General features: G+C 43.2%; 1 protein-coding gene across 2 annotated transcripts in view; it reads left to right on the top strand.

Annotated features, from left to right (window-relative positions):
• The first annotated feature begins 7,257 nt into the window (after positions 1–7,257).
• The window catches only part of Liph (lipase H), a 38,342-nt gene continuing 31,093 nt past the window's right edge, over positions 7,258–14,506 (top strand). The window contains exons 1-2 of one of the 2 annotated variants that reach the window (XM_087187031.1): positions 7,258–7,397; positions 7,445–7,563. In XM_087187031.1, coding sequence (XP_087043157.1) covers positions 7,273–7,397; positions 7,445–7,563 — 244 coding nt within the window. In that variant the 5' untranslated portion in view covers positions 7,258–7,272. The other variant, XM_004834843.4, reaches the window with a different exon arrangement.

A 14,506-nucleotide genomic window follows, 5' to 3' on the forward strand; every position in this document is an offset into this window, starting at 1 on the left:
CTATAATAACAATGTTTTAAAATGACTGTTTATGATCCAAATAAGAGCCAGGTATGTAATAATCCCAGCACTCAAGAGGCTGAGGCAGGAGGATTGCAAGTTTGAGGTTAGCCAGGACTACAGGGTGAGACCCTGTCTAAAAAAAAAAAAATCAAAATAAGTTTAAAGTGCACAATACCAAGGAACAATTATTTAAATGTTGAACATTTTCTTCAAATTTTTGTTGGCTGTCCTGGGAATTTTACTGGGCCTTTGCACTGAGCTACATCCCCAGTCTTTTTGGGGGGGGCGGTGGTTCTGGGGATCAAACTCAGGATTTGTGCTTTCAAGGCAACCACAGCACCACCGAGGTAAATCCCCGGCCTCTCAAATTTTTGTTTATTCTCTTTTTAAAAGAACTTTAAAAAAATTATTTTATAAATGATTTTATTAATAAAAATGGTTTATATGAAGTTTGAGATAATTTAGTACATTAGCAAAATTCAATATGGAAGCAGGCCTATTTAGTAATGTTACATTTGCTTGAAAAAATAAAAAGCTTTTGGTATAAGATGTGCAAAGAAAAGGATAGCTCTCCATAAAAAATGTTCTACTTTGGTGCAGAACATTAAACATTAACTACAGAGGTACCTCGGGACCTGTCTATGGTTCTGAGAGGCATGACCAGTACCAAAGATCATGAGTACCAAAGAAAGGCTTTTGGTTGGAAAGGGTAGTGAGTCAGATGGCCACGGACAGTTCCAGCTTGCATGCTGAGTACCAAACAAAATTAAATAAAATATAATAAAAGTGCTGGGACAAAGTTTTTGTCAAAATGTTTACAGTACCAAATTTGAGTCTACGGATATACCACCCTGAATGTGCCTGATCTCGTATGATCTCCAAATCTGACAAGTTTCAAGTCAACAGAGTACCAAGATATGACTGTATCCTGTGCTGAAATATGGCAATGAACAGAGCTGGGGGCAATGGTAGAACATCTGCCTCACATATGCATTGCCTTGAGTTTGATCCCCAGCACTGCAAAACAAAACAAGACAAAAACCATGGACTTACTCCTCTGGGATACGGATCCCTCACTCAGTAATCTGGATCGTAACATTCAATCTAAAGCGTGGCTCTTCACACAGTAAAGACTCCTGTTTTCTCCCTTTTTACAACCTGGATCTTTTAGCTGTTTCTTCTTTAGGGATTTCACTTGGGTGACACCATTTATTATGAATATAAAATAAATGATCCGTTAACGTGTTTTTAAAAACTGTATTAAATTTTTTTTTCTGTATTAAAATTTTAAGGGAGCATCAGATGCCATAAATCAATAGAAAATTAGCAGCCACATATAGTATATCACTTACCTGGGGCAATGAACTGCCCACATTGGTGAATCTAGACTTATCAGCCACACTGGCCATAAAACAGCCCTTGGGCACAGTCTAGTCCTTAGTTTTGCTGTTTTTGTCCCTGTCTTCCCTGTTTCATATACCTCTATATGAGGGGGTTTCTCGGCCAGGTTTTTGCTGTAATGACTTAACCCATACTGCGCAATCTGGATTGGGTAGAAATAGCCTTGAGGTCCCCACTGTGTAGATAGTGGCACACCTTCAACCCCACTTATGCCCTTGATTTTGTCTCAGACTTCCACGTTGTAGCCGCGAACACACCACCCGGGTGATAGGGGGCCCTCTGCGCATAGACTTTGGGATAGCTCAATCAAATGAAAGAATCTAAAGCCTAGCACATTTCTGGCTTCAATTCAAAATATATTTGAACCAAAACTTTGGTTTCTTGTTAAACTCCTGGGCAGCGGCGGAGAGCGAGGGGACCCAGAGCCCCGAGGACGAGAGCGGGGTGGCGCTCGAGCAGCAGCCCAGGCCTGCAGTGCCGCAGCTCCGACCTCCGCGTGAGGAAGCGCCGTTGTGAGGAGAGCCTAAAAGAACTTTTAATAAGAAAATATAGTTTGCTTTTGCCTTGTCTTGTTCTAGCAATTCTTTGTTTTTGGTTTTGGTACCAGGGGATCGAACTCGGGACCTTGTGCTTGCGAGGCAACCATGGTACCACTGAGCTAAATCCCCGGCCCAGTTCTAGCTGTTCTTTTTTTTTTTTTGGTACCGGGGATCAAACTCGGGTCCCTGTGCTTGCAAGGCAGGCGGTGGAACCACTGAGCTAAATCCCCAGCCCAGTTCTAGCAATTCTTGAAATTTTTGTGCAGGGGTCTGAAAACAAGCAGTTCCTGAAAGGATTGGTTGTGTGATTTTATAAGGAAAGCATGGTTTCTAAAACAAAGTAGCACCAGGTACGGTGGCGCACGCCTGTTATCCCAGCACTTGGGAGGCTGAGGCAGAGGGATCACCACAAGTTCGAGGCCAGTCTGAGATACACAGTGAGTCCAAGGCCAGCCTGAACTACATAGCAAGACAATGTCTCAAAAATAAAGGAATAAATAAACAAATAAAACAAAGTAGCTCTAGGCTAGACCATTAAAAATACTATTTTGTTTTGTTTTTTAATTGAGATGGATGTCTTCCTGTCTTACCTAGGCTGACCTGGAACTACTTGGCTCAAGCAATCCTCCTGCCCCAGCCTCCCCAGTAGCTAAGGATCTCTGCTATGCACCACCACACCTCACATGAAAAGTACTTCTTACACCAGAAAATCAGTAGGCAGATATTTTTCTTCTTGTTTTGCAACAAGTTACCAAAGAAGGAATTTTATTGGCAAATAATGAATAATGTTAACATATAAATATACTGTCTTTTATATATGTGTAAGTCTTTATTGTGTGTATATAAATTTTTTTTTCTTTTTCTTTTTTGGATAGAGCCCAGGGCTTCATTCATCCTAGGCAAACACTGCCACTGAACAGTATCCTCAGTTCTATTTTTTTTCTTTTGGTCTTTTGAGACAGGGTCTTGTTACGTAGCCCAGGCTGGCCTTGAATTGACAGTGATCCTCCTGCCTCAGCCTCCCGAGTGCTGGGATCACAGGTGTGCACCAAAGTTAAGAAAATAGCCAGGTTCCTACTACTTAAAGGTAAAACCCAATTTTTTTTTTGTACCTGGGATTGAACTCAGGACCTTGTGCCTGCGAGGCAGGTGGTGGGACTACTGAGCTGAATCCCCAGCCCAAAACCTAACTTGCTGAGCACCGAGTCTGTCTTCCATCATCTCCACACCAACGCTCAGGTCACGCCCCCATGGCGGTTCCTGCCCGCAACGACCCTCCTCCTCCTTACAAACTCCTTTGATTTTTGGAACCCACTTCAAAGGAGCCTGCTGTAAAGCTTTTCCAATGCCTCCTGCTGCTGAGACTTCCAACATCTTACTGCTTCCCATTCTGTTCTCCTAGAGAATTTATGTCCACATCTCATAACATTATCGTCACTGGCTGATAATAATGACTGTCTCTTGAGAGAAAACATGCCCCGTTCCCCCCCCCCCCGCCTTCTTTCTCTATTTTGTTTCTTTTTTCTTTTCTTTTCCAATTTTATTTTCTTTATTTTTGTGACACTGGGGATTGAATTCATGCACGTTAGGAGAGCATTTTACTACTGAGCCACAACCTCAGCCCTTTTTATTTTTATTTTTCTGGTACTAGTGACTGAACCTAGGGCCTTCACACTGAACTATATCCTCAGCCCTTTTTTTATTTTTTTATTTTGAAATGGGGTGTGGCTGAGCTGCTAAATTCCCTGGGATGGGCTTGAACTTGAGATCCTCCTGCCTTGGCCTTCTGATTACAGGGAGGCAAAATCATGCCCAGTTCTTATTTCTTTTAATGGGAGGACAAGAAATGTTTGATGACTGAAATGTTTGATGAATGACCAAGGAAGTGAAACATCTGTATGGTTTGTGGGAGTCACCCTAATCTCCCTGTAAGATAAAAACAGGCTTTTTAATGTGAATTACAGGCTAGAGGTGGCAGGGTCAGAAAGACAAAGGGTTACAGTGTGCAGCCGGGCCAGGGAGGGTGGGGACACAGCCACCTCTCCTGGCTCTTGGAACCAGTGAGTTCCACTTGGCCCTGTTTGTCCTGTCCACCCATTTGGAATGGTTTGCTTCCCTGTCTACCCTACACTTGTGGCAAGTGATTTATAGGTTACAGAGAAAGAAAACAGTACAGAATACTGCACAAAACCTCATTAGAAATGAGGGAAATTGTGACATTAGTGAGCTGTGATCATGTATCAGTCATAGGACTGAAGAAGTCTTGATTCGCCGATGGGAGGTAAAGAAATGATTTTGCTCAAAATACCTTTACATGAATGCTCTTCAAAGTGAAGCAGGGGGATTGAGAGTTCAAGGCCAGCCTGGGCTTCATTGCAAAACTCTGTCTCAGAAACAAACAAAAATAAACATCTTTGATTTGGGGATAATAACTGCCCCACAAGAATTGAGGAAAATGGTGGAGGGGGTCCTGTGCACCCTCACCAGCTTCCCCTGAACGTAGCATCTGAGATAAGCAGCAGCGTGCCCTGCGAACCGGAAGACACGTTGGTAGAATCTGAAGGCCTCACTTTGCCTGTTGTGCCAAGTGCACGTACGCCTGGAGCTCTATGTGACCTAATCGCTTGTGTGGGCGCCTACAGCAGCCACCGCAGTGACCCACAGAAGTCTCCAGCACGAAGAGCTCTCTGTGCCTGGGTACAGCTTGGGATAGAGCGCCTGCCCCACACTGCATGAGGCCATGGGTTCCAACTCCACCATCACAGAAGAAAAAAAGAAAAGATTCTTAGGTTATCCCTTCGCAGGCAGACCCATTGTCCTCTCCTCTCCCTCCATCTTTAGGAATGGCTTTTGAGACAGGGTCTCTCCATGTAATCCAGGCTGGCTTTGAACTCACTGTGTAGCCCAGGCTGGCCCCGAACCCAGAATCCTCCTGCTTCAGCCTCTTGAGTGTTGGGATTACAGGTGTGTGCCACAAAGCTTGGCCTGATTTCTTACAGTTTATATTTATCACTAATCTAAATAAAAGAAAGGACAGTTTCTCCTGCTGATTCTGGAAGAGGGCACACAGTAGGCAGTTAGGGGAACATCTGAACCCTAAGGCTGATAGTGATGTGTCACTGGCAGGTTTCCAACAAAATGTACATTGACTCTGATAAGCACTGGGCATAGGAACTCAACAAATATTTATCAGGCAAGGACACCCGTCCAGCAGGGAGTAGCACATTTCATCACAGCTTCCTAATAGAAGTGGGAAACAATGCGCCATTTGTTCCAAAGGGCAGTCGTATGCAAATTAGTAAGCCCTGTCAAAGCGGAAAAATAGAAAAGCTGGCAGGTCACCTATTTGATTTTCCTATTTACAGCTCTGTAAGCAAGAGATTAAAAAAAAAGTAGACTAAAAGCCCACTAAAGTCTTTCACCCAGAACACTGAGACTAACACCCCAAGGCCCCTATTCCTGAAACCTCACCGGAGCTCTCAGCACAGGGAGGACAGGGACAGGTACCAGGTGTGTGACCAGGTAGGAGGAACAGCGGTTGCAGAGTGGTCACAGTGACTTCCTTGCTGATAGTCACCTCACTGAAGACTCTAAGCTTTGATATCTTTTGGGGTATTTTTGTTTTTTTTTTTTTTTGGTACCAGGGATCGAACTCGGGACCTTGTGCTTGCAAGGCAGACGCCAGAACCACTGAGCTAAATCCCTGGCCCTAGCTCTGATATCTTTTAACCCATTTAACACCCCTGAGAGATCTGTGAACTTCTTATCTTCATTTTACAGTGAGAAAACTAAGATGTAAAGAACTTAAATGTTTTGTTTAAGGTCACACAACTAGGGAGTGGAAGATGTAGGATTCCAACTCAGTCTTCACATTCATAAGGTCTGAGGTATGATACAGAAACCTACACACAGAACTTTCTTTTTTGGTTTGAGACAGGGTCTCTCTATGCAGTTCAGGCTGGCCTTGAACTCACTATGTAGCCCACGTTGGCCTTGAGCTCTCAGTGATCCTCCTGCCTCAGCCTCCTGAGGGCTGGGATTCCAGGTGTGCACCACCGTGCCCAGCTTATACACAGAACTTTTAAAAGTCCCTCAGGTCTGGGAGGCCAAGGCAGGAGGATGCAAGTTTGAGCCCAACCTGGACAACTTAGTGATTTAACTATTGTCTCAAAATAAAAAATGAAAAAAGGGCAAAAAAGAAGATAGAACCCCCCGCCCCCTTCCTGCACCTCAGTCCCTAATTCCCAGGCCCCAGGCCCCAGGAGACTGTGATACTGGCTCTTTGGGTAGCATTGCTGGAAGGTACTATATTCCCTGTGAAGGACTCTCCAGCTATTTGGGGCGCAGACACAGAAAGAACCGATAAACTTATATCGGAAATGCTATCTAGGGGCTGGGGATGTAGCTCAGTGGTTCTGTCGCCTGCCTCCCACCCCAAGGACCCAAGTTCAGTACCCGGTACCAAAAAAAAAAAATGCTATCTATCCTTTCATAAATGTATACTTATTCCTAAATCATCATTATCATTTAAGCTCATAAAACAGCCAGAAGCCTCAATGTTGCAAGGATTTCCACCAGAAAAGGAATTTAATTACTGTGTAGTTATGGCTTCTTTTTTTCTTTTTCTTTTTTACAGTACTGGGGCTCAAACTCTGGGCCTTCCGCATGCTGGGCCAGTGATCTGTCATTGATCCACATTCCCCACCTCACCTGCTTGTTGCTATAGAGCGTAAGTTTAGTTACATCTAATATTGTGGTGGGTAGATGCTGGCTGGCATGGTTCAGTATTTAAGCTTATTCATTTACATTTTCTTTAAAAATAAAAAGAACTATTAGGCAGATAGAAACTCAGGCTAGCTGGATGTGGTGGTGCATGCCTGTAGTCCTCGCACTCAGGAGGCTAAGGCTGGAGGAGCGCCTCAAGTTCTAGGCCAGCCTGGGCCACTTAGAGAGTTCAAGGCCAGCCTGAACTACATAGCAAGACCCTCTCTCAAAAAAGAAAAAAATAAAGATTATGATACAGAAGAAAAAAGATTCTTTTAATCTGAAGCACAGACATACTTTGCAAAGCAGATATGTAATTGGACCTAATGAAATGTCTTTAATGAAAATGGAAAGACTTCCTTATGAGGAATGAGTGTATGAATTAACATTTTAAAAAAGCGGGTTTGTATACACAGGCCAAAGAATACTAACTACATGTGTCATTTCATTCACAAGAAAGAGGCGGGGAAATCTCTAGAATCACATTTGATTTCAACACACCAAGCCAAACAGCTAATAAACCTCCCACAAAGAATGAAACTATTTTGAACATGTCATTCTACAAATGCAAATTATAATACTAAGATGCATAGCGCTGTGTACAGTAGAAAGTACTGACCTTTCATTGAGAAGAGGAGGAGTCGGGATCCTGACAGGGCTGGGCAGCCAGCCTGCTCTGGGGCACTTCCTGTTGTCACCACACCTCTGGCTTAGCTACTGGAGCTCCTGGGAGGGAGCGCGGGCCCACAGTGGAGACTCTCACGGCTCTTCGGCTCTTGGAGGTGGCACGCTTCCCCCGGCTTCCATATGTGGAAGTTCTACTTAACCATCAGCCTGATGTGCCTGGTGAGGTCAGGTAGGTCTTTATTGCATGGTTTTCTTACAAACTTCAAGAAATTAGTAATATTATCCTCTGGTATTCATCATCCTATGTCCTTCAGTGGATTTTTCATGGCCATTTTTAAGGAAGGGATGGTTAAATGAACTTTCTAATCTTGAATTTTTTTCCCTCAGTAATATCTTTGAATTAACTTTTTCTTGTGTACGAAAGGTAAATATGCTGATCCATCTAGGATAGTATAACTTTCTTTCATTGTTAAATTTTCTGTGCCTTTTTGCTTCTATGAATTGATATCACTTATATTCTGAAATTTTTAATTTACATTAGTTATACTTTTTATTTTATTTTATTTATTTTGGGTTTCTTGAGACAGAGTCTCACTGTGTAGCCCAGACTTTGCTCATCAGAAGATGTTAAGTAAAAAGCCAGATCAAAGAAAATTAGGTTGCCCTTATTCAAATTTTGCAGATAGAGATATATAATAGGATACTCAAAGAAAGTACCCACAGAGCATCACCAGGTTTTTGTGTTAGGGTCCTCCCCCTTAAGATATCTGTAAAGTTATGTTCAATTTTTAAATTTAAAAATGAAAATAAAGGGGCCAGGGATTTAGCTCAGTGTTCTGTTGCCTGCTTCGCAAGCGCAAGGACCCAAGTTCAATCCCCGGTACCAAAAAATAAATAAATAAATAAAAAATGAAAATAAACATACACTTTAGCCAGGCAGAGTAGTTTATGCCTATAACCCCAGTTACGCAAAAGGCTGAGGCAGGAGGATCACAAGTTTGAGGTCACTTGAGATATCTATTTAGATCTAGATCTAGGGATGTAGCGCAGTGTAGAACCCTGGGTTCAATCCCTAGTATCACAAAAAAGGGGCATGGACATACACTCTAAAATGCTGCTTTCTTGGTTAAAAATATCATTAGTATAATTTTAACTTATCAAAAACTTCAAAATCATGTATTAAGGAAAACATACAGATTTCAAATCCTAATATAATTAAATTTCCCATTCTTCTATTCTTTATTCACCCATTTACCTACATGATTTTAACGTAGTTATAATTACAGTTTACAAAATTGAGTTCTTTTTCTCTACTTTGCATTATTTTATTTTATTCATTTATTTATTTTGATATAATTTTCTGTGGCACTGAAGATTGAACCCAGGGCCTTATACATGCTAGACAAGCACTGAGCTATAACCTGATGCTTTTTAAAATGTTATTTTGAGACAGAGTCTCACTAAATTGCCCAGGCTGGCCTGGAACTTCAAATTTCAGCTCCTAAGCAGCTGGGAATACAGCCATGCACCACCATACCCTGCGAGATTGGTGTAATTTTTGAAGGGTAAGGGGGAATACGTTATATATTAAGACCCATAAAAATGTTCATAACCTTTGAGCTCATAAAACCATGACTGAGAATCTACTCTAAAGAAATATCTTTTAAAAGGAAAACAGCAGTGCAGTGTCTGCCTCGCAAGCACCAAGGCCGCGGGTTTAATCCCGGATACCAAAAAAGAAAAAAGATAAAAAGAAGCCTTGAAAATAATTCTGATGCTGTGCAGAAATGTGCAAACATGTTTCTAAAATAATACAAAGTAGGGCCAGGGATTTAGCTCAGTGGTCCCACTGCCTGCCTCACAAGCAAAAGGTCCCAAGTTCGATCCCCGGTACCAAAGAAATAAAATAAAGTCTTTTTTTCAATGACTTTGGGAAACAGTCGCTGCTGCATGATAAAATCTAAGCAGCCTGAGATAAATAACAATACATTTTATCTAGAAGAAATAAAAAGAAATTATAGCCAGTTGTAAGCTAAATTTAAATTTCTCAGTATCTACACAACCCTGAACTTGAGATTTTTCACTCCCAAAAGGTGTTACTCATGTATCTGATAGCAAAAATTATTATTATTTTTTAAAATTCTTTGGTTTTTTTGAGACAGGGTCTTGCTGTGTAGTCCAGGCTAGCCTTGAACTCACTATGTAGCCCAGGCTGGGGTGGAACGCACAGTGATCCTACTGCCTCAGCCTCTGAGTGCTGGGATCACAGGTGTGCACCACCAGGCCTGGCTGATAGCAAAAATTATTAATCACAAATGCTTTGTTTTTTTATTTCTTCCTTCTTTGTCTTGCAGTCCAAAAATTGGCAAGCATTACGATAGGATTCTTGATCAGAGACCTTTGTTTTGTTGTTCCGGTCTTTAGGAAGTCATGTTAGGAATGTTTGCCCTGATCTCACCAGGGGACAAAGCCTGCTTGCAAAGACTGAAGTGGGCTAGAATCACCTGGTGCTGTTGTTCAAAATTCTCTACCCCTCAAGATCAAGAGGGGGGCTCTGAGATAAGATCCCTAGGATCTGCATTTTTTTTGTGCCAGAGATCGAACTCACGACCTTGAGCTTTTGAGGCAGGCGCTGGAACCACTGAGCTAAATTCCTGGGCCAGATCTGTATTTTTAACAGGCCCTCAAGCCTTTTTTTAATCTGTGGGTTGTCTAAGGGACACACATTGATAAATATTGTTCTAAATTAAGGCTGTTTGTCTTAAGCATTTTTGAAAGGTACTTTGCTATCATATCTTGGTCTATGACAGTGACAATGGTGTAAAACTATGTAGCTATTTTCTCAGAGAAAATAGATTATAGTAGTTTTTCTTTATCCTTGGGGAAATAATATTCCAAGATATTCCAGGAATGATTGAAACCCCAGATAGAACCAAACCCTGAGTATATTTGTACACGATACGTTTTCCTGTGCATACACACCTATGATAAAGTTTAATTTACAAATTAGGCACAGTAAGAGATTAACCACAGGTATAAAATAGAATAATTATAACGAGATACTATAACAAAAGTTTCTTTGTTTTGGTACTGGGGATCAAACTCGGAACCTGGCACTTGCGAGGCAGCCAGCAGCACCACTGAGCTAAATCCCCAGCTAAACAAAAGTTAGATGAATGTGGCCTCTCAAAATGTCTTACTGTATTTTTGGACCATTGGTGACCATGGGTAACTGAAACTGTGGATGAGGGGGACTCTGGTCATGCCCCAAGCAGAGAGAATTATTTCCTCAGATATCAAAAATCCCCTTGGGCCAGGGATTTAGCTCAGTGGTTCCAGTGCCTGCCTTGCAAGTGAAAGGTCCAGAGTTCGATCCCGGTACCAAAAAAAAAAAAAATTCCCTCAAATGGTTTATAACTATGCGTGCATGTGTGTCTGAGTCACCTTTGTCTTACACAGAGGCAAAGGAGAGTAAGTGAGTGTGAAGGTGAATGTGGGCATGTGGCTTAGCTCTTAAGGCCAAATTAGAGGGGCCCCTGCCAAAAGGAAAAAACTCTAAATTGAGTTACTTTTCCAATTTAAACATTTTAATAGGATTTTGGGTCTGGGCATGTCGCTTAGCGATAGAGTGCTTCCAGCATGCATAAGGCCCTAAGGTTCATCCCCAGCACCAGACCAAATAAATAAATATATAGGTGCTCAACTCATTTTCTGATACCTCCAAGGAGAAGTTTTGGGACTAAAAATATAACATTTCTTAAGATTTTTATTTCGTAGATTTTGGTTACTAGAAACATTCTGGTTTATATCCCTGCTACTAATGTCTGTTCCAGAGTATGCAGAATATTTAAAAATGTCTCCCTTGATTGTTTTTTTGTTTTGTTTTGGTTTGGTGTTTTCGAGACAAGGTCTCGATATGTAGCCCAGGCTGGCCTTTAACTCACTACATAGCCTGGGGTGGCCTCGAACTCCTGGTGATCCTCCTGCCTCAGCCTCCTGGAGTGTGGGGATTACAGGCATGCACCACTAGCCCACCGCTTTCCCTTGATCTTTATTTTTTTGGTACCTGGAATTGAACTCGGGACCTTTCGTTTACCAGGCAGGCAACAGCACCACTGAGCTGCATCCCTGGGCCCTTTCCCTTGATCTTGATTGAAATCTTGGTAATTATTTTCCGGCAGCATCTCTGAGTCTTTAAACTTGACCCTGGGCGCGCATGTAAAGAAGTCATCAGTGCACATCTGTGTCTCGTGTGGGAGTGGGGAACAATAGCTTGGGTCCACTTTGGAGCCTAAAACTTGAAATAAGAAAGAAGCACAAGTCAAGGCCAGGCCTGTTTGACATCCTGACTGGACTAGGGTCAAGTTCAGCGGGTTTCGTGTCAGCTCCTGGGCCGGGAGGACTCAGGAACCTCCCCATGGGGCTGAGGTAAACTGATGCCCTGGTTTTCTACCATGAGCCAATCAGCCCCGCCAGGAGGTGCAGTGAACCCACCTGCAATTACGGACTCATTCATTCTGCCCACACTCACGGCACTGCATTATGGATTATTTCTTCCTTGATTCCAGTTTCTCTTTTCATAAATACTTCTTTGGATGTGTACCAGGAGACTGAGGCCCAGTGCTGGGGATTGAACCCAGGATCCTGATACCACTGAGCTGTCACCTCAGCCCTCTTATTTTTTATTTTGAGACAAGATCTCCCTAAATTGCCCAGGCTGGCCTCAAATTTGCACTCCTCCTGCCTCAGCCTTCTGAATAGCTGCGATTTTAGATATGCACCATCATGACCAGTGGAGACTCCTCTGTTAAAAGAGGTTACCCCCGGCCAGAGATTTAGCTCGGTGGTTTCACTGCCTGCTGTGCAAGCTCAAGGACCCGAGTTCGATCCCGGTACCAAAAAAAAAGAGGTTACCCTCCCCAATCACAAAGGTGGGAAATTGGGTTGGGGATTGAGCTCAGTGGCACCGTGCCTGCCTTGCAAGCACAAGGTCCTGAGTTCGATCCCTGGTATCCCTCCCCCCCAAAAAAGTGGGAAATGAATTCATTTCCCCCAAAAGTGACAGGAACTAAAGAGCCAGAGGAGGATGTGACTGAGAGAAGTGTCTTTTGAAGACACAAAGCAAAAGGATGCCTTAAAGGTTTAATCAGAAAGGAGGCTCAGTCTGGTGAGAAGGTAGCTCAGCGGTGGGGTTCCTGCCTAGCATACATAAGGCCTGGGGTTCGATCTTCAGCTCCACAAGGAAAAAAAAGCAAAAGGTGAATGAGGAAGTGCAGATGGCAGTTGTCAGCTTTATCTCAGGGGATCAGCGTTGTGCCTGGGATCCCTCTGAAATACCTTTATTACGGAAAAAGACATATATCCAAACCTGTTTTTTCCTGGCAGTGATAAAACAAAATGGCAGCTCTGTGTAGTCATGTTGAAGGAGGAGACTGGCTAACCTTGCACAGAAGCACACTGACCAAGGTGGGGGCTTTATTTAGCCTACTGTGGTAGGGAACTGAACTGAGGTCCAGCACTGCCCCCCCCCCCCCCACTCCAGGGAGAAAGAAAACCAATTGGAAAACCAGGAGCCTGCTTCTATTTTGACAAAAAGTGACCCTTCTGCCTTACTCACCTCCTCTGTCAGGCTAGCCTTTCCATGAAATTGTGAAATTACAGGAAGGCTTTGTCTTTTTGAAACAGTATCATGATGTTGCCAGGGTTGGCCCTAAACTTCTGGGCTCAAAGTCCTCCTTCCTCAGCTTCTTGGGTAGCTCGAGCTACAGTGTGCACAACCAAGCAGGATTAGGATTCTTATTCTGCTTTGCTATGCTGTGAATTGAACTGAGGGCCTTGTATACACTAGGCAAGTGCAATACCACTGAGCTACACTATTTTCTTTTTTTGAGACAGGGTCTCACTCACTATGTGGACCAGGCTGGCCTTAAACTTGAGGCAATCCTCCTGCCTCAGCCTCCTGAGTGCTGGGATTATAGGCATGTGCCACTATGCCCGGCCAAGGTCATAGAATTTAGTGCCCAAAGGAAATGCTACAGATTAGCTAAGTCTCCAGGCTATGAAGAACCAAACTTTCATTTTAATATGGAAAAAAATTGTGGCCCATTTTTCTTTTTTTTTTTTAGGTTTTTTGAGACAGGGCCTTGCTCTAATTCAGGCTGGCCTTGAACTCACTTTGTAGCTCAGGCTGGTCTCGAACTTTCAAAATCCTCCTGCTTCAGCCTCCTGAGTGCTGGGATTACAGTCGTGCATCACCACGCCTGGCACACCATTTTTCTTAATCTTCATAACAGCCAACACCAAACCTGTCTCAGATTCCTAGTCCAGTGCTCTGAGCAGAGAGAATCACTGTCACCTGTGAACTGGCCTAGCCCTTTAGGTGTCCTTAGTTAAGACACTAAAATGGCAGAACGAAAGGAAAATTCATCAGGCACCTGTTACCTATAAAATTGCACGCTAAGTGCTTTACTTACATTATTTCATTTAATAACTCTATGGGGTGAGTACTATTATTCCTATTCATCGTCATCAAAGTTGGCAAGTTTTTCCCCTAGTACTAGGGACTGAACCCAACGTCTTGCGTGTGCTAGGCAAGTGGTCTACCTCGGAGGGCTAGCCCCAGCCCTGTTTGTTCTAAGAAGGAGAGGAGCTGGGCTTGGCACGCAGCTGTAGCCCCAGCATTCAGAGGCTGAGGCAGGAGTTCGTGGCCAGCCTGGGCTCCATAGCGAGACCCATCCCCTCAAGAGGGAAGGTAATAAATGAGCACCATGCTGATCCACTTGGAGTCCAAATTCCTCATCAAAGGGTGTTGTGGACCTCACCCACCTGACTGTAATTCTTCATTTGCGAACAGGAAGTGGCATTTCAGAACAGTTTGAAAGGACAGTTGAAATTTCTCCTGCTTTCCACAAACTCTAGCAGAAGAGGTTAAGCTTTAAACCAGTTTAACATGTTCTGTGGTTACGTGGTTGTACTCTGTTAATGGTTACTCTCCGAGCAACTGTGACTTTGCACTAAAACACCCCAAAGAGGTTTGCTTTCAGAAGTTATGCAAGTAGCCGATCACGATAGAAATACCAGGATACCTGTAATCCCAGCACTTGGGAGACTGAGGCAGGAGGATTGAGAGTCTGAAGAAAGCCTGGGCTATGTAGTGAGTTCAAGGATGACCT

This window comes from Heterocephalus glaber, unplaced genomic scaffold (assembly GCF_053883595.1).
Source record: "Heterocephalus glaber isolate CG9 unplaced genomic scaffold, H.glaber_assembly_v1.0 deba00001504, whole genome shotgun sequence".
Lineage (NCBI taxonomy): Eukaryota > Metazoa > Chordata > Mammalia > Rodentia > Bathyergidae > Heterocephalus > Heterocephalus glaber.